The sequence below is a fragment of the Trichechus manatus genome, unplaced genomic scaffold (assembly GCF_000243295.1).
Source record: "Trichechus manatus latirostris isolate Lorelei unplaced genomic scaffold, TriManLat1.0 scaffold00199, whole genome shotgun sequence".
Lineage (NCBI taxonomy): Eukaryota > Metazoa > Chordata > Mammalia > Sirenia > Trichechidae > Trichechus > Trichechus manatus.
The window spans coordinates 2754935-2775575 of NW_004444135.1; the positions used below are offsets into that span (position 1 = coordinate 2754935).

At 48.6% G+C, this 20641-nt stretch overlaps 1 protein-coding gene across 1 annotated transcript in view; it reads left to right on the plus strand.

The window, feature by feature from the left end:
* The window catches only part of CABLES1 (Cdk5 and Abl enzyme substrate 1), a gene marked incomplete at its 5' end in the record, with an annotated part of 143569 nt that overhangs the window by 113877 nt on the left and 9051 nt on the right, over positions 1 to 20641 (plus strand). Inside the window, 3 exons of the mRNA XM_004387934.1 lie at positions 7083 to 7179; positions 8709 to 8865; positions 9917 to 10020. Of these exons, the coding sequence (XP_004387991.1) occupies positions 7083 to 7179; positions 8709 to 8865; positions 9917 to 10020 (358 nt within the window). The remainder of the gene's footprint in view (positions 1 to 7082; positions 7180 to 8708; positions 8866 to 9916; positions 10021 to 20641) is intronic.

A 20641-nucleotide genomic window follows, 5' to 3' on the forward strand; every position in this document is an offset into this window, starting at 1 on the left:
CTGTGTAGCAAACCTTTTTTTTGAAGGGTCTGGAAATCCAGTTAATATTTAATTAGCTTTTTAATTATTTACACACCAAAGCATCAACCTGTTGTTGTCCTTTAAAGAGCAAGTGCCCAGCAGAGCTACTGGCTGGCATTCCAAGGTCTGGTGTTTAGGACACCATTAGAGAAGTTACCCCTGATGGAAGTCAGGCCATCTTCATTGTGGGCACAGGAAGCCTGGGGAACAAGTTAATTGAATCACACGCATTTTTTCCATCTACTTCCCAGGTGTTAAGTATTTAAACCTTGTATCTTTTTTTATTAAGAGTAATATTGGCTCATTAATCACATGTCCCCTAAGGGAAGGGACATAGCTTGAACTACTTATAATCTAATGGAGAATCTTGTTTTCCTGTCAAGATCAATTCCATGCATTATGCTGCACAGAGCAGCTGGCTGGGGCTTTGTCAGTGAGCCGTGGAAGACGAAACTAAGAATCGTTTTGCCTTTTCCACAATATGAAGCCAGGAGTTGGCTATTTTCTGGTTAATAGCAACCTAGCTAATCCCCTTTGGGCACCGAGAGACCTAGATTGGCCATCTACTCCAATCAGATGACTCCAAAGCAAAGCATGTGTTTGCGATTTGTGCCGAGGAGGCCAACACTAGGGCCAGGTTTCAGGAGATTCCTCACCCGTGAGGTTACAGGCTTCCAAGGAACATAAAACCCAAAACCCATGGCCATCAAGTTGATTCTGATTCATAGTGACCCTGTAGGACAGAGTAGAACTGCCCCATAGGGTTTCCAAGGCTGTAATCATTACGGATGCAGACTGCCACATCTTTCTTCCTCAGAGCAGCTGGTGGGTTCAAACCGCCAACCTTTCAGTTAGCAACCGAGTGCTTAACCACTGTGCCACCAGGGCCCTCTTTGAAGGAGAGCTGCTTTAAATGTTGTGTTCTCTATGTTTTTACAATAATAAAAAGAAAAAGTTTTAAAAAATGCATGTGGGACCATCCTCTAAAGAAAGAACCCACCCAGTTTTCTGCCCCTTGCCTAAGGGTACAAGTGCTGCTTGACTGTCACCCCAAATGTACTTCCATCTACTGTGTGGACCCCTCTAACCAGTCGTCTGTGAGCCCCTCTCCTGCTCCCACCCTCAACCACCACCCCCGGTCTACCAGTTTCAAAAGCCAGCCTTTGCAAAAAAATTTGCTTGTGCTGGGTTTTCAAAGTGTTTGTTGCCTTATAGCCTGTGGAGAAGTTAGCAGACTTGAATGGAATGAGAAATGAGCTCTTTAGCAAAATACTGGGCTGAGGAGGTACCCAGGGTTTGGGAATAGAAGGAATCAGACCCTCGTACTGTCTGTATTTCCTGATCTGTGTAAACATATCTGCCAAAATGAGATCTTTTCCGATAACCTGACTAACCATGTTCATCTCTGAGTGCAAACTATAGCATGTCAACCTTAGCTCACACACTTGGACACTATCCACAAGTAGTATTTAACTTGCCTTAATTCCAGTTCTAGATGGAGGTAGGATATAAATAAATTGATGTTTGAACTTTAGATGTATGCAGAGAAAAAAAAAGTCTTCCAGCATTTCAAATAAATCGAAGGAAGTCCAACTTCAGATGGATTGTCTGAGTTTGCTTTTAATTACTGTCAGCTGCTCTCCATGTTATCCGGTGTTATCTCCTGATACTGGAGAGGTAATGCTGGCGTTTTTGGACAGACAGATACTTCTATTTTCATACACCATTTAAATAAGAACCCAGAACAATGATCTTAGAAAGAAAACATCAAGATGTTATCACTACTCCCCTGGGATTTCTGCATAATTCTTTTTCACTGGAGTGTTATTTTTTTTTCTTTTTTTCTCAAGATTCTTCTCGAGTGACCCAGCTACACCATTCAGAGTCCCTTTCTGAAGGCCACTCCAGACCCCTGAAACAGTAGAACATCAAGGGCCATAGGTCTCTTGCTTTGCAGTCACACATAAGGCCTGAACAGTTACCTTATCGGTATTATTAGATGGCACCACGTGAAATTGCTAGTTATGTAGATCAAAAACTGTCAAATAACAACAATTTTGTATGGTTCGTACTAATATAAGCTTTCAGTGACACAGAGCACTTAGCTAAGAGAATTAAGCCTAGAGAAGTTTGTCACCCTCTTTGTGAAAGACATATTTTTCAGATCCTGGGAGTCTGCTAATATATCAACTTGAACAACTATTAAAAGAAGCCCACATTATTAGAAATAGCTTGAATGAGACCTGTTTCATTTTCCAGGGAAATGGAGCTGCGAGTGCACGTGTGAGCTCTTTCGTTTAAACCTCCCAGTATGGCGGCTCTGGAGTTGGTGACCACCTCTCCCTGAGTCTGAGGGAGGAAAGACAAGAAGCAACCATTTTAGGGTATTTGTAATATTTATTACCGCGTCAGTATAGTTTTGTTTTTAATAATACTGTATTTTTGGTGAAAGTTTACCCAGCAGTTTAGGTTCCCATTCAACAATTTCTACACAAGTTGTTCACCTTGGTTACATTCTTCACAACACATGAACATTCTCATTATTTCTGTTCTGGTTGTTCCATTTCCACTAATGTGGTTTCAGTGTAGTTTTTGAAATGAACGTAGCAGATATGAGTGTACCAGCTTAGTGTGCAAGAAATATCTCACCTTCTTTTTAAAAATCTACTTAATTTGAACTATTAGCCCCCTTTCTACAAGGCTGGAGTGTAGTTCAAACTCAGTTATCACTAGAGCAGCCCCTCCCCAGCGCCAGGGTTGTACAAATGTCCTGGAGCCACTTGTAATCCCGAGGGTTTGGGAAGCACAGCCTGGTCATTGTTCATTGGCGTGCTCTGGCCGTGTTGAAACCCCCATCGTGGTCCCTGTGGGCCAGAGATCTGCTGCTTCTGTGTCACATGTGGGATGTGACTTCTCATGAAAGCTGGAGCCCTGTTCCTGGGGCACAGGATATGGGTCACCTTTGTTCATGGACCCCACAGTCATTTCCCTCCGCACTCTGTGCTCACTGCATATACAGGGTCCTGTCCCTCCCACCTCCTCTGGGACACCAACATAGTCTCCTCAGCGAGTGGGCCCTGTAGTAGAAACATCCCCTAAGGCAGCCAACAGATATATTAATTTTCAGCCCTAAATAACATTCGCTGCCTGGAAGATGGAAGCAAGGAGAAAATTGTTGCGGGAGGAAAACTGGAGACCACACCCAAGTCAACACATATATTAATTATCTTTCTACAGGAAGTTGTGAATTGATGGTAGCCAAAGTCTTAACAAGTAAGCACCAAGACTTAGTCTAGTATAGCAGCCACTAGCCACATCTGTCTATTTACATTTAAATTAATTAAAATGAAATAAAAATAAAAATTCTGTTCCTCAGTCAAGAAGTCACACTTCAAAGTCGTCAAGAGCCACATGAGGCTCGTGGCTACCATATTGGCCGTGCAGATGGAGAACATTTCCATCATTGCAGAAAGTCCTGACCACACTGGTCTGGAATGAGCAATATGTGTTTTTCCACTAACAGTTGAGTGTAGGCCCCTCGCTCTTCTAGCTCATTTTCTTACTCGGCTGGGCCTTGGCTATTTAGAAAGTATAAGGTTACAAGCGAACACCCAGTGGGAAATGGTGACTGCCGTAAGGGTCCAGAACAGTAATCCTCCAGAGTCTGGTTTGTGTATGTAGGAGTATGGAGTTTTGCCTCTTGCTGTTTCATGCAATCCAGAGCATCCACTGGGTCAGAGAATCTGTTTCTTTCAGCAGGGTTTATCTCATGGAGAGGAGTCTTGGGTTTTATGTGAGTACATAGTGCGTACTTTTTGTTATGGCTCCATTTCCCCTGGGGGAAGCGCCAAGGAGGCGTGTGGGATGAGCCAGGGCTGGTTTGGTCCTGTTGAGTGTTGTGTGTGCATTTAGCAGTGAAGGGCCAGCTGGCAAAGGGCAAGGCTGCCCCAGGGAAGCAGCGAGCCCATGAGGAGGTCGCAGACAGATGAAAGGGGGTAAGACGGAAAAGCACCCAGGTCCCGAGTCATCTTTATAAAACCGATGCCAGTGAAACAGCAAAGATCCAGACCACCTCAGCTCAGCTGGTTTTTCTTTAAGTGTCTACAGATGAGACATAAAGAAGACACGATACTGTTCCTGCCCGCAGTTAGCACTCCATCTGGGAGCACTCTCAATATGGGTTTATTTTAGTACTCCTTGTTTCTCTTGGCCGTCTCACCCCATGAAGATATTCTTTGTGCATATATTGATTTTCAGCCCTAAGTAACATTCACTGCCTGGCAGATGGAAACAAGGAGAAAATTGTTTGGGAGTTGGGCATTTGAGGAACATGCTTTCTGGGTTTGGCTTTGAAAAGTGGGAAGTCCGTGGAACTGCAGTAGGTCCTTTAATGAAACGAAAGACGCTGCTCTTTTCGTACCAGTGCACCTGCTGTTCTCCCTGTGGTCCGCTGCCCCTCACCACCAGGGATATTTCTGCCCCACTGCCTTGTTCAGGTTTTTGCTTTGTAGGCATTTCCCTTTCTTAGAGCCCCGATACATTCATCATCTCCGTCCATACCTGCTTTAGGAAGCAACTTTTGAGAACTGGCTAGTACTTCTCATTTAGAAGGTGGAGCAGCGCTGCAGGTGGCCTTGTGGGTCTGTACACTCCTGAGATCTGGGGCTGCCTGCTTGGCCTTGATGAGCCCTGCTCGGCTCTGGCGCTTTGTCTTCCCAGCATTGGATTTGAGGTCACTAAACTGAATGCAGGTCACTTAGTTGCTACAGTGTGTATTTATAAAGTTAAAAACTAAACCAGTTGTCACATTGTTTCTGACTCATGGCAAACCCGTGTGTGCAGAGTAGAACTGTGCTCCATAAGGTTTTGAAGGTTGTGACCTTTTGGAAGCAGATTACCAGGCCTGTCTTCCGAGGCACCTCTGGGTAGATTCGCACCTCCAACCTTTTGGTTAGTAGCCGAGCGCTTAACCATTTGTGCCACCAGGGACAGCTGTGTTTATAAAGTAACGGGACTTAAGTAATCCTGGACTTGAGAATGAGTGAGTGAAAAGGCTCCTGAGGGCACACTCAGACACACCCCTGCAGCACTGCCATTGCTCACGACTTCTGAGCCCTTACCTGGATGATTTAAAATTTGGGATTACTGTCCTATTCTGTCCCAGCCTTAAGGGGTAAGTTTGATGGTTGAAATAACCTGAAGTCAAACCTGGTGAATAACGACAGGTGTGAGGGATAGCGAGCAGTGATTAAACAAAGTAATAATGATTAGAGTAAATATAAATACATATGTGTATATTTTATATATACATATAAACTATACGTTATATATGTATATATACATATATGTACACATATACGTAAAAGTACAAAGTTTTCAGAGCGTGGAATGGGTGGGCTGGTTGCTTTTTTTCGCCCTGACCTTGATGTCAGTTCCAAAAGGGGCTCCAGAGACATTCTGAGCACGGCAGCACCATAGCCTCCCATGGCGACTAGTTTAAAAGCACGGGCCTTACTGGGTGCAGGTGGTCATGGCATTTATTTTGAACACTGTCATTGATCACACCCCACGCTGCAGGTAGAGTAAGGAGGCTGCTTTGTCCGTGAATACCCATAGACTAGCATGATGGCACAAGAAATAAAAGAACCCCTTTTCCATGTGCAGAGTGGCCTTCTTTTCACTCTTCTCCCCACCCACCTGACTCCCTTTCTTTCTTTTTTCCCTGGGCCCCGAGAGACTTGCCTTTGCATTTTATTTGTTCTCGCTGAGGTTGTAGGTGAGGGCCCTGAGTATCGTGCCTCCCTCAGGCCACACAGCAAGAACACTGGTGGTCTGAGTGGGCTGTGACTAGCAAGCACCATGTGTAAGAGAGACTAAAGCCGGAAAACAGGCATCCTCAAACTGGGCCGCAATTTAGAGTCAGCTGGGAGGCTTTTGGAGCCCTAGTGGCGCAGTGGTTAAGAGCTTAGCTACTAAACACAAAGGTCAGCAGTTCGAATCCACCAGCCACTCCTTGGAAACCCTATGAGGCAGTTAGTTATACTGTGTCCTATAGGGGTCGCTATGAGTCAGAATCGACTTGACAGCAACAGGTTTGTTTTTTTGTGGTTTGGAGGGAGGGCTTTTAAACTCCTAATGGCCAGGCCACACCCCAGGCCCCCTAACTCAGAACCTTTGTGGGTGGGAGCCAGACAGCAGTAGCTTGTCAAAGTCGCCAAGGTGATTCTAATGTGCAGCAAAGTCTGCAAACTACTCTAAGGGAGAATCTGAGCTGTTACATGGGCGTTCAGCCACAGCGAGTGCATCTGGCATCTCAGAGGCAATGTGCTGTGCTAGACAGAGCATTGGGTGCAAAAGCAGTCTCTGCATCTTACTGTCCCTGACCTTGGACAAGCCATTTACCGACTCTGGGCCTCAGTTTCCTCATCTGTAAAATAGGGTAATAATAGTAGTCCTGTCTCATAGGGTCATCCTAAAGAAGGAAAGAGATGACGTGTGACAGTCTTTGTAAAGTGTGAAGTGCTGTCTGAATGCTGATTTTCTTTTATAGGAAAATAGTCATTTTCTGGGTGGCCTTGCGAGGTGGCTGGGACCATCACTGGGGTATTAATTCTTTCATCACCAGGCATAAACTTGAGAGCTGTTTAGGACAGGAATTTATTTCTCCCATCTGATTAAGGGGTGGGAAGGAAAAATGAGCACCAGAGAGAACCACTTGTCTGTCTCCAAGAGTGCAGAGACTGGGCGGCGAGGGGACGCCAGGCTAGGGGGTGGGTGATGCCAGGCCAAGGTGGGGATGCTAGCAGCCCATCATTTGTGAGCCTGGCTTCACCATCGGGCTCTCTGTTCCAGTGGCTTTCTTTTACTTCAAAGTAGATGGGACAAGGCAAAACTGCAGGCAAAGTGTCGCTGAGACACCACGAAGGAGGGACAGCCACGCCCTTCAGCCCACCAGGGCCCTTGGTCACTTTCACCAGTGTGACTATGGTGTTATCTGCAATAAACATCATCGTGGCTCCTCCAGGGGGGACAAAAGCATTTTCATGGCTTGTCCTCCCCAGGGATTTGAAGTTGGATGGAGGGAGGCCATCGGCAGGCGCCATGAGCTTGAAAGAGATCATCGGTCTGGAGGGCGTGGAGCTGGGCGCTGACGGGAAGGTAAGGCTGCCAGATTTCCCACGCAGGCATTCATGCAGTGCCACAGGTGTCAGGAAGCAGCGCCAGGTGCTGGACCAGCCTCACTCTCTGGGTGGGAGAAGCTGGGCCTGGGGGCAGGAAGGCCAGGGGCGATTCCCAGGCTGTCATGCCCGTTCCCCCAGTTCCCCCAGTTCCCCCAGCACGCACTCAGTTTCCCTCCGAGCCGGTGGTTTAGCGGCAGCATGGTTAGAGCTCCCAGAGAACATTTACTTTTCTGCCAACACTGTTTCCAACCCAGTGTGCAGTACTTGGGGCCCTGGTGGTCCAGTGGTTAAGAGCTCGGCTGCTAACCAAAAGGTCGGCAGTTCGAATCCACCAGCCGCTCCTTGAAAACCTTATGGTGCAGTTCTACTCTGTCCTGTAGGGTGGCTGTGAGTCAGAATCTACTCGTAGGCAATGGGTTTGGTATTTATTTGGTTTTGGTGCAATACTTAGTGGTATCACAAATGCACATGCACATAGATGCATGCACAGGCTCACATAACATGCACACACCATGGTTTGACATGCTGTGCTCCGGATGGTAGCTGGTGGTTTCAGCATTCATTCAGTGATGGCATCAGCAAGCAGCATTCCTGCCACTAGAAAGCTTTCTAGAGTCCCATAGTCCATGGCTCTGAAAGACTCAGAGTCCCTGCAGCTTCACGCTGTGACTCCTGAGCAGCAGGGCTATCACAGTCCTCTCTCGTCCACATTTCAGTGGCCTGCTGGGTTGACGTCCAAGGAGCGAAAGGTTGAAAGATGAACTTTAACCTTTGCATTCTGGGTCCCAGGCAGTCCTTATAAACCCTCCCAAAGCCTGTTTATGGAGATGATGCAAGTGTTTCTTTGGGGAGACTGTCCCAGGGTAGCTTGCTTGCAGGTGTGGCTTCTGGGATTGAGACGCACCCCCCGACCCCCAAGTCACAGCTGTGTCTTAATGACATCACCCTTGAGCTCAGAGTGTTGGGCCCGTTTTCCCCGTGCAGATGAAAAGAAACGCACCTGTTCTGTATTCATTCCTAAAGGTTGAGCGTTCACAGTGGAGTGAGGGGGAATGGAGTAGGGTTGAGTATCATATACAGCATCTGCCAAAGGAACATGATGGCAGCCCACAGTTTCTTATCACAGGCTCGTGGGGCCAGATGTATTTTACAATCCTACCCTTGGTGGGTGGTCAAAAGTAATCCAGTGTGTGTCTCGTATACTACACAGCACCTTTAACAGTTTCTCAGATAGGACCTATGTCTGCAGCAGAACAAGAATAGTCACACTAAATGGTAGCAATTAAACTATCCATAGCCTCAAGCCAATTCAGGTTAGACTTGAGCACATATATGACATACATGAATGCCAAAATAAATGTCATTTTTCATGTCTTATTGGAATGTAGAATTGCAGATGTGAGAATGTGGGCCTGAACTTGGAGTGGTAACACAGCTTGGTCAGAATGCAGAGCCTTCATAGCCTGGGAGAATAATCGCTTGCCCACTTGTGTCTTCTCCTTTTAGACTGTTTCTTATACCCAATTTCTGTTACCCACAAATGCCTTCGGGGCCCGCAGAAACACCATAGACTCCACGTCCTCTTTCTCCCAGTTTCGGAACCTGAGCCACCGCAGCCTCTCCATCGGACGGGCGAGCAGCACCCAGGGGAGCCTCGACGCAGGTGATCTGGGGCCCTGGCTGGGCCTGGGAAGCTCGTGGGTGGGTGGGTGATGGTGTGGGCTGGAGGCCAGATGCCCGCGGAGCACAGGCTCATCCTGCAGGTGCCTGACTTTTCGGAAAGCCTGAGTTCAGGCCAGGCCAGCTGACAGTCAAGGCACAGGGTGACCTCCCCTCTAGTTAGATGCCTCAGTGGCCGGCCCTCCAAGGGCCTGCAAGGAGAAATGCCAACGACACCTGCCCCAGGATGCCCTGCAGAGATGGCTGGATATCCAGCTTCTTGGCCACTCAGCTCCTCATCTCAAGGATGACCTGGTCCTCTCCTGCATTTTCACAACACTCGGTTTGGCTTTCTTTCACAAAATAGGGCCCGCGGTGCAGGCTCAGATGTGATTCACACTGGGTGAGTTGACCATGTCCAGCCTTGCCTACACAAACATTTGTAAAAATTGATAGGGAGAACCCCCTCTATGGAGCAATGTTGTTTGCACTCTAAGAGAAGGCCCAGATGAATGTGAAGTTGCCCAGGTGGGGTCCAAGTGCTGAGTTCTGGAGGGCTCATCCTCCTGGTCCCAGCTGCCTGGTGTCACCGCAGCTGTGTGTGCTCTGATGTGTGTCCCCCAGGACACGGGTGAGTCACACTGTGACCAGTAGCCAGCCCAGAAGCAGTCACACCAAATTGTGCTTCTCGGAAGGCACAGCTGAGTTCACTGATTTGATCTGCCAGTTTAGAAAGTGGCCTTTTCGGCGGTTTGCTCTGTGATCCGGGAGGGCTGCCTGAGCTTTTGTGCTTTGTGAAGTTTTGTGCTCTCCTGGGTCAGTGAGATGAACATGTCATTTTCTAAAATAGAAAAAAATGCCAGAATGTTAAGAATTTGGTGAAACCTTTTATGAGGGCCACACCTCATTGCCTGCTAAAGGTCAGGGTGACATGGTGACTCAGAAGTAAAGGATCTGCAGCCAGCCTTTCCTCCGTCTAACTGTGCACTTCTCCCCACTGCTCCTAGTTCTGAGCATTCCAGACCCCTAATTATGACTTTGTTTGCGGCCTTCAGGTAGTGACCTGGGAGACTTCATGGACTATGATCCCAATCTCCTGGACGACCCACAGTGGCCTTGTGGCAAGCACAAGCGAGTTCTGATCTTCCCCTCGTACATGGTGAGTAGTGTTGTATAGTGCGAGTGTCGGAGTGGCTCTGGACATAGCTCCATTAACAGGGGCCCGTGTGCCTGGGGTGGGGGCTGGTTCACAGCTTGCGATGCCTGGGGACCTGCTTGAGAAGCTCTGCTGTACGGGCTGCTTGAGGAAGAACCACTTGCTGCCTGGAGTCCAGGACTCTTTGGGTACCCTGGCCTGTGCACACTGTTCAGAGGGGCCAGTGTCTGTAAAAGCCCCCAGCTCAGGTCAGGGACCCTTGCCTCTGAGGGCAAGCATGCACTGTTCACCCGCAGACCTCACTGGGGGACCAGGCCTATCACTGGGGGTACCGAGTTCAAGTTCAGTTCTACTTCGAGTGCTGCGGTCACTATAGGCCTCTGTGTTCTCCAAGCAAACATTTGGCACCCGGGTTCTGGATGACAGAATTGTCTCTTGGGAAAGTGAAAGTAGGACAATGTGGGTGTTAAATGCAAAACCTTGCCTTGCTGTTTTTATTACGTGGACTCTTCCTGTTTTTCCTTTTGGTAATTTTGGTTTCAGCTTTTGGCTGACCACTGTTTCCCACAACCCAGGGCCACCACTACTCCTGACACCAGTGGGGCCTGCCGGGGCCCTGTGGGCTTTTTCTGGGCCATCTTGCCCAGAGTAGGGCCCAGCCAAGCCCTGGCTATGTGGGCGGAGGGCAGAGATTGGGCTTGCAGCAGAAGCCGAGTGATCAGGCCTGCTCCACTCAGGTGGGCGAGCTCAGGCCCAGATGCCCCTGCCACCACCCCACAAGCCGGCCTACAAGCTATGCCACAAGGGGCAGGCAGAGCCCAGCCCTTGCCCCTGGGCTCCCTCCGCCCCAGCCTTGCTGTTCTCAGAAGCCCCATCCCAGGAGCGAGACACGGAGTGTCCTTTTGCTGTTCCAGGCTCTTGTGTTGCAGAATCTGGGGTGGGTGCTAACCCCATGTACTCTAAGGGCACCTGAATCCTGGCTCTCGACCATGGATGGGGATCCCCCCTCCGGCCTTGCACCACACTGAACATTTAGCAAGTAGCTGCCATCAGAGAAGCACCAGGCAGAACTCAGGCCCTTGCCAACTTCTTTCAGCATAGGCCCTCTTCTTGAACTTTGGCAGATAGCTCAGAAGCCATTCTAATATGCTACATTACGTCAGAATTGATTTCCAAAGGCCTTTAGTTTCAAATTTCCCGTACTCCTTACCCTCCCATCCTTATTCCCCAACTCCTAGTGCAGAAAGCAAAACTGTAGCCATGTAAAGTCTTTTTTTTTCCTACCACTCTATGATCTGTTAGATTATGTAATTTTTAAAAAAACCATGGCGTATTCATGGTGCCTTCCCCAAAGGCTGGCACATAATAAACGTCCAGTAAGTGACCAAAGTCCTTGTCTAGTGTCAAGGAGGGAGCAACTGAAAGGTCGTGACTTGTGTAAGAATAAGGATATTTGTGGTGTTCAGTCCCTCATTTTATTGTGTAAGTTGGCCAGGAAGCGGTGGTGGCTCGGGGAGTTGGCGTGAGCCCTGTTGACGGACAGGAAGGTGGAGACTGAGAGACCGCCTAGCTCGGGCTCTGCCGCTCTACCCGTTGGCTCAGAATCCTTCGTCCTCAGCAGTCCGGGGCAGAACTGACGGCCTCAGGCTAGGATGCAAAAGTGCTTCGTGGGGCCAAGCGTTTAACAGATGTATATGCAACCAAGAAATCAGTGGGTACAGTGTTTTTTATTGTCTTGGGGTATGTGGGGTTGTTACGTCTGGTGATAACATGGCCTCCCCCTGTATAGGCCTGGTGTCAGGCTGGGGCCAGATCTGAGTGCTTTTTCTTTAAATGATTCCATCGTCGTTTCTAAGGTGCCAGGCCTCAGCATGCGCACGTGTGAGTGTGCGCATACACACATGTAATTTTTTCTCCCTGGACAGTGTGCTGGATGACTTCCCAGGTCAGCATATATGGCCTCCCCTCCTGGTTTCATGTTCCCGAGTGGATCGTTTTTCATTTCAGCGTGCTGAATCCACAGTCTGTGCTACCTATGATAGTCCATTTTTTAGAGGATGAAATTGCTCTTGAGCAGCATTTGCCTGGTCAGCTTCGTAAGATCTACAACTTCTCCTAGTGTGGCAGCACAGGTACTTTGATAAAACGTGGAAAATCCACTTTTCAGCATCTTCTTCTACGTCATTTATTTGTGTGCCGTGTGCAAAGAGCCGGTTGTGCTTGTTATGCACTGGGAACAAAGCAGCCGTGACCCTCCTCCTTCTCGGTCGCTGCTGGCATGCTGTCCTTGTTATCAGCTGTTGTGGAGTCGATACCAGGCACAACGAAGCCAAATGGTACTGGGTCCTGCTATATCCCCATGATCGGTTATGGACTAGACCATTGTGATCCATAGGGTTTTCATTGGCTGATTTTCGGAAGTAGATCACCAGACCTTTCTTCCTAGTCTGTTGTGGTCTGGAAGCTCCACTGAAACCTGTTCAGCATCACAGCAACACACAAGCCTCTACCGACAGACGGGTGGTAGCCGCGCATGAGGTGCGTTGGCCAGGAATCGAAAAGTGGTAGGAGATGACAGGGAGGGCTGGGTGTGGGCATTGATTGGTAGGCTTCAAGGAAGCTTCCCTGGGACACGGCATTCAAGGTGAGCGCTGATGGGTGAGATGCAGGAGAAGACCCTGAAGGGTGGAAGATTTTTATAAAATTGATATTTTTAAGAGTGAAAGTAACTGCCCTTGCCTACCCACATGCACGCGTACGCACCCCTGGGGGGAGATCACACCTGCAGAAAGGTGATTCTGCCAAACTCCTCCTCGCCTGCACAAACACCAGGTGCGGAGGGCTGCACTTGGAACCGGCTGGAGACAAGCAAGCTGACCCAAGAGAATAGCAGTGTTTCCCTGCGGGGAGGGTGCGTCGAGTGGGCTGACCAGGAGGGAATTTTCTAGGGGAATAGAAGTGTTCTGGGCTTATTTGGCCATAGGTGGTAGAAGGCCCTCTTTGAGGGTCGGGGGTATGTCTTGGCCCCTAGTGGGAGGGAAGAGCTATGCCCAGACCCAGGCCCGGCTTCGGTCTGCTCATTCCTGCTGCATTGTGACTGTCATGGTTGGCGGAGTGCCCACAAGTGGGCTCAGGCCTGGGTGGAACCTGCACAGGCCAGCGCCTCCTCCACCCCCTCCAGCTTCCTGCTGGGTGATGGGAAGGGCCTGCGGGCCTAAGTCAGGCCACTGTCTGTGCGGTGCCACCCACTCCCTAACTACCTGCAGCCGTGGTCCTTCGGCCCCTTGAAACGCTTGGGTGCAGGTTGGGTGCCCCAGTGTGCAGTGTTCTGGGGACTACTCAGCCTCTGGGGTCCTGCTGCCTCGTGCTCGTCTTCCACAGCATCCAAGCTAGGCCAGACCGCCTGAGGCCCTGAGCCTGGGAACCAGGGGTTGTTGTCTGGAGTTTTAGGATATCGTGTTCTAGATGAATTTGGGGGTCTGAGATGTCCACGTGGCCTCATTCAAGCAACATCCAAAGTGATGAGTTAATCCTTTCATCATGTCAAGTCCTGTTGTAGACATTTATTTTGTTCTCTTTATTGTTTTCATATTAAGGCATAATTTACATTCAATAAATTGCACGTATTTTGTAAATGTACAGTTTGTGAATTCCATAACCACCACTCTGATCACACTATAGAGCATTTTCTATCCCCCTAGAAAATCCCCTCCTGCCCACCCTGCTCCGCACCCCTTCCCCACAGACAAAACTGTTGCTTTGGCTTCTGTCGCCATAGATTAGTTTGCCTTTTCTAGAACTTCATATAAATGGAATCATATAATCTGCACTCCTTTTTTGACTGGCTTCTTTTTTTATTGTTGCATATATTGGTAGGTTTTTTTTTCTTATTTTGCTGAGTAGTGCTCCATTTGAGCCCCTGGGTGGTGCAAACAGGTAACATGGTTGGCTGCCAACCTAAAGGTTGGGGGTTCAAGTCTACCCAGAGGCACCTTAGAAGAAAGCCTTGGTGATCTACTCCCAAAAAATCAGCCATTGAAAACCCTATGGATGTCTCTGGCAGCATGTTTTTCCATTACCCACTTTTGCCTCTTGGAATATATGCCAAATAAAATCTTCATTCTTGCTTTAAAAAATTTTTTTCAAAAAACTCTATGGAGCACAGTTCTACTGTGACACGCATGGGGTCAGCACGAGTCAGAATCGACTCGCCAGCAACTGGTAAGTGTCCCATTGTATGGATGTACTACTGTTTACTTGTCTGCTCTCCTCTGGATGGACATCTGGGTTGGTTACAGTTTGGGGATGTTATGAATATTGCTGCTGTGAACATGCTGGTACGTGTCTTGGTGTGGACATGTATTTTCATTTCTCTTGGGTAAACACCTAGGAGTGATATTTCTGAGTCACGGGGTAGGTGATGTTAGCCAGCGGGATGTAGGTGAACGTGGGTTGCCATTGGTGCCTGTTCTCTAAGTGTCATGTAAAAAGGCCACCTGGTGCTGCACACACTGCCACAGTCAGCACAGGCTTTCAAGTCCAAGGGCTCCAGAAGCGAATGTTTTTCCAAGGCTCAGAGGCCTGTATTTACAAAGGTTAAATGGCACCCTTTTAAAATTGGCCCGTCCTTTGTAGTTAACACACATATTTTTAACTTTCACCCATGCAGGTCACTCCCACTATGATCCATTGTGAAAGGGCAAAAGTGAGATTTTAAACAACACCAAAAAAAAAAAAAAATCACCGGGGTACATGTGGAAACCAAATTGCAGCCGCCCCTATGGTTTGGGCCCTAAAGCTGGTGCAGGCTGACGACGGAGCCTGAAGGAATATTCCACATCCAGGTTCCTGCAGGAGTTCTCGCTAATGACTGGGTTTCTCCAGGGCGGTGAGGGAGGGGCGCAAGCCCTCTTGCCGGAACTGGATGCTTCAGGCTTTGTGCACTGCTTGGCTTATAATTAAAGTTTCACTAGAAAATGGTTATTTATCATTAGGACCTGGCAGCTGGAGTCGGTAGTGTTTTTTTTTATTCTTTATGGGTGTGGTGAGCAATTAAGAGAAAGTGAGAGCTGAGATAATGCCAACAAAATTAACGTTACTTGCATGGATTTCTGGATCCTTTTCCTTTCTCAGGACATCAGAAAAAAAACTGACTACCATCCTTTCTAATATCTGCGGGTATGTAAATCTCAAGAGAACATCTCTTGGGTTGATCTCCATGATATGGTGCCTGTCCTTTTATTTACTTAATACTGACATCTAAATACTCATAGAGAAGCCCCTCCCCCGCCCCACCTCTCCCAGTGTTGTGGGAATATATCTTAGATTTTCAGTGCAGTATAAGATGCTGAGCAGTGGAAACTAGATGACTCACTCATTAAAAGGAAGCCTAATTCAGTCTTCCTTGTGGTAGGCAGTTGGCCTCAGAGCTCCATGTTTGTTTTTAATTGAAAGCTGTCTTGATGGCTTAGGCGTTTATTTACTTGCTTGCAGGGGTGGGTGGGTTGTGAAGTAAAGCAGCTGGAGCTCCAGGGCCCCTTACTTGGACAGGCCCCTTCCAAGTCCCTGGGAGGGCCAGGGGCAGATCCAGGCACCTGAAGCTGATTCAATTCCAGTGGCCCTCTGTAAGAAAAATAACGCAACCTTTCAAAAACACAATTGCAAGGGGCTTCCCTGAGACTTGAAAGGGGCCCGCAGGTGAGGGCCCTGGAATGGAGCTTCACCTGCTTCAAGGAAAATCTGCCCCTACCTACCTGGAGGCAGGCACTGGAATGGTGAGATCCTTGTGGCCCGTCTGGCCTTGGTGTGCATGTCAAAATGCCTTACTGTATTGTGTCAAAATGCCTTATTATATTGTGGTGGCTTTTTTTTTTTTTTTGTAACAACTTTATTAGATACATTTCATATACCATACAGTTCACCCTTTTACAGTGTACAATTTAGTGGTATTTAGTGTATTCAGAGTTGTGCAACCATCACCACAATCAATTTCAGAACATTTTCATCACCCCAAAAAGAAACCCTGTACCCTTTAGCTACTACTCCTATAAGCCCTAGGCAACCATGAATCTGCTTTCTGTCTCTATAGATGTGCCTATTCTGGACATTTCATATAAATAAAATCATACAATATGTGGCCTTTTGCACCTGTGTTCTTTCACTTATCAAAATGTTTTCAAAGTTCTTCCATGTTGTAGCGTATATTGACATTGTGGTGTTTTTTAAATCATTTTGTTTTTCCTTGTAAAAATAACACAAAAATGAAGTATTGGCTTTACATTTACCCAAGATGTTACAGCTTCTTTCCCGTTTCTATTTGTCTCATACTGTCTTAGGCTGGGTTCTCTAGAGAAGCAAAACCAGTAAAGCATATAAATACAGAGAGATTTATATCAAAGAAACAGCTCACACAATTGTAGATGCTGGAACATCCCAAGTCCATGGATTAGGATAGAGACTTCTCCCGATTCAAGTAGCTGCAGGGACTGGCGAACCCAAGATCCACAGGATGGAAAGCAGAACTCTGTTCACAGGCTGTGAAGATCAGTGAATCCCAGGATCGGCAGATAAGCTGCTAGCTCAAGTCCCAGGTACCAGAGGTCAGACAGACAGGAGACAGCCACAGGATCCAGAGCAAGCAAAAAGCCAGAATATCTGCTTATATTCAGATGTAGGCCACACCCCCAACGAAACTCCCTTTCAGCTGATTGGCTACTCACAGCATATTCAATCATGGGATTGATCACATATAAACACTGAGAATCATGGCCCAGCCAAGCTGACACACAATCTTAACCATCACACATACTGTTTTGGTAATTGCTTGATGATTTTTAACATAATATTCTATACACAGTTCATTGACTCATGCTCTGAAGCCACCATATTTAAAAAGCATTAATTTAAAAATGCATCCAAATACGATCTGGGTGTGTGCAAACTTGGTGTCACATCCACCTAGTGTCCTTTCAAGTGGATAGAGACACTCCTCCAGAAGCTTCTGTAGTGCCAGATAAATATTGGACGTAACACCTGAAAACATGAAAGTGCTTGCATCACCTGGTAAATCGATGTGTGGTGAAGCAAAGGCAACTTTTCATTTTTTTCTCTCCTCAGTTTGCAAACCATTTCATTTCAAAGAGAGAAACTGAAGAGCTACTCCCCAGAGGGCAAGGGAGGGAGAGTAAATCCAGGATTATGGATTTGGAATTCGATGAATAGAAACAGAAACAAGTGTGACCCAAGGCTGCATAGGCCTGGGCTCATTCCGATAGTTTCCCTGTGATTTACTGTCCTCTTAGGGAAACGGATTAAATGCATAGAACAGCTGAAATGCCCATCTGTTCATGGTTAGAGAGATTTAGTCGAGGGCTGCCGCTCTGCTTAATTACCTGAGTGAGCATGTAACATCTGCTTTCTCAGTGCCTGGCTGAGCTGGGGACTCTGATGGATATCAGACAAGTGCAGCTGAAGCAGAATGCTCTAGTTTTGCAGTGGATGTTGGGGCAGGAAGAAGTTGCAGAGATCACTGCGTTATTTCACCCCTTCCTTTCATAGGCGTGGAGTCCCTGGGTGGTGCAAATGGTTAACCTGCTCAGCTGCTAACTGAAAGGTTGGTGGGTTAAATTCACCCAGAGGCATCTCGGAAGAAAGGCCTGCAAGCTACTTCTGAAAAATTCAGCCATTAAAAACCCTATGGAGCGCAGTTCTACTTTGACCCACATGGGGTCCCCATGAGTTGGCATTGACTTGATGGCAACTGATTACTGGTTTCAAAGGCGGGAAGCTGAGGCTTGGAGAGGCTGCATACCTGCCCAGGTCTCACAGCTAGCTCATAGGTTACAGGTAGCACTAGGAACTGGGACTGGAATTCAGCTTCCCTGGAGTGTTCCTGCTCTCAGGGGGTTCTTGACCTAGAGGAGAACAGTACAGAGTCAATGGCAAGCTCACATCCTCGTTAAGAGCTGCTCGCAGGAATTTCTAGGGGGATTTGGAGGGCAGAGGAGGTGGCCAGCAACAGAGGCCAGGGCCATGCTAGGCCCTTGTAGTAGAAGGAAGTATCTACTCTGCCATTTCTGTTGGAATTGGACCAGCAGCCATCAGCTCTGAGCCCCTTGGTGTTCTCCAGGGCCATGCTAGGCCCTTGTAGTAGAAGGAAGTATCTACTCTGCCATTTCTGTTGGAATTGGACCAGCAGCCATCAGCTCTGAGCCCCTTGGTGTTCTCCAGGGCCATGCTAGGCCCTTGTAGTAGAAGGAAGTATCTACTCTGCCATTTCTGTTGGAATTGGACCAGCAGCCATCAGCTCTGAGCCCCTTGGTGTTCTCCACAATTGTTATCAGGGCATACGTGCCCCCACATGCTGCCTCATTCCCCCTCACCTGCCTTACCCTCTCCTGTTGCACCCCTAAATGTACCCTGCGTGGCCTTCACATGACAGCAGTGGGCCTGGTGCCCTGGGCCATGATGGGGTCCAAGTTAAGTTACATGGAGAACCTCTCTCTCCTTGTGATGAGTCAAGCTTTTGTTTGTTTTTATAAAAAGCACAGGGTGTCTCAATGACTCCACAATAGATGTGGTAGGGTCTCCCAGCCAGATAACCACGGTATGGTCTTGCCATCTCTTCCTGTCATCTCAGAAGGGACTCGGGGTGTCAGCCCCACGCTAGCCCTTCCTGACTCCACTTCCCGTCTCCAAAGGGGCAGGTGGGGCAGGGCTTCATTTGGAATTTCATTTCTGGACATTCTGTGTCTGGATGGTCTCCTCCTCCCAGCCAGCCGTCCCCCCCTTCTGCTGTCTGCAGCTGTGTACACACAACCTCCCTCCGGCCAGACAGCTGCGAGAAAGTGCACTCAAGCCATCTCTCACCCCGAGAGCAGAATTGCCACCTCTGCAAAATCACCAGCACTTTGGCGCCGGGCCTGCCGTCAGTAACGTAGCCCAGCTGTTGGCAACTGTGGGCAGTGAGGAGCCTTCATTTGGGGAACTAGGTACCAGCACACAGTGGTCACTCAGACTGCCCCAGACCGGGAAGGACCCACAACCTGCTTAGTTAGCACTGTTAGTTATAGTAACATGCAGTGGCAAACCCAGGCATTGAGTGTTTTTATAAATCATACAGTTAGACTGGTAGATGTGACAGAACAAAGCATTGACCTAACTTTTCACTTATTCTCTCTCGAGCCATTAAGACCTGCTCTGCTCCCAGGAGAGGACCGCAGAGACGCCATCTCCTCAGTGGTCTGCCAGAGGGGTGTAGCCCTGGGCTCAAGGGTGGTTCATCCCATACTGAGCCTAGTGTGTGCTGAGGAGAGGTGTGGGATAGACTGTCACTTGGGGGCCACCACCCCCCCAGCCATCCTGATCGTGTGTCCCATGCAGCTGAGTGTGAGGAGAGTGTGGAGCAGCCCCACAGGTCTCCCAGTGCCCCGCAGCCATCAACATAAAGGAAAAGCCAGATGAAGAAACTGAGGCCCAGAGGGACTAAGCAGTTGGCACAAGGTTGCCCAGCTGCCGAGTGCAGAGCTGGGATCTTAGCCCAGGGGGTCTGGCTCCAGGTCTGTTCTTCACTGCTGAGCTGCAGCACAGAGATCGGGGGTGAAAGAGAGACCGAAGAGAGCGCCGTCCCAGCAAGCAAAGGAGGCAGGAAGAGCAGAGGCATGGGCCACGCTTGGCACCGGAGACTCCCTCCAAGACCAAGGTTAAGCCTGCTGTGGGACAGAGCTGGGGCCCGGGTGGGTGGCTCAGAGCCTGCAGGGGAGGACAGCTGGGAGCACAGCAAGGCCGTGGGAAAACCCTGATTAGCAAGCACCACTTTCATGTCTCAGCCAGCCTGAGGGACTCAGAGACCTACACATATGGTTTACTGCCATTTTCCTACCGTCTTGAGTCTTGGGGCATGGCGTTACACCAGAAACCAACCTGCCCCTACCCCTAAACAGACTGAAGCAAACATACCACCAGTAAAGCCAGTTGCCATTGAGTTGATTCCAACTCATGGCGAAGTGTAGAAATGAGATATTGTTGGGCACCTACCTCAGGTGTGGGCAGCTGGCCTCAGCAGTCAGCATTCACGGGGCCTCTTTCCCCAGGTATCTTTAGATTTCCCAGAGGACCCAGTCTGACCCCCTCTGGGGCTGGGGGGCCTGGCTGGCCTCTGACCGTCCCAGTGGAACACCATACTCTGGACTTGCTTCCTCCTTTGCCACGGGCCCTTTGGGGATGAGGGCTGGGGCTGCTGGCCAATGAGTGATCAGAAAATGGGGCCATGCAAAGAGAGGCCACTAGTCCAGGGGGACGCAGCTACTGCTGCTTGCCTGAGAATAAAGTCAAGGGCTTCTGATCCAAGGAATAGCTATCCCTGGACCTTGACAGAAAAATGGAAATTTGCAGAGACCCTGGGCCAAAATTGATTGTATCTAGTCTCTATGAGTCAGAATCAACTCAGTGGCAATGAGTTTGGTTTGGTTTTGGTCTAGTTTAGCAGAGATTCAACATGTAGTCAGCTGACAGCCAAATAAGTATGTAAGTGTAAGGCCAGGTAGGTGCCAGGTCTCCTGTGAGGTGCTGGGAGCACTCACTGAGGTCCAGCTCCTGCAGCTGGAAACTGCGCATGGAAGGTGCC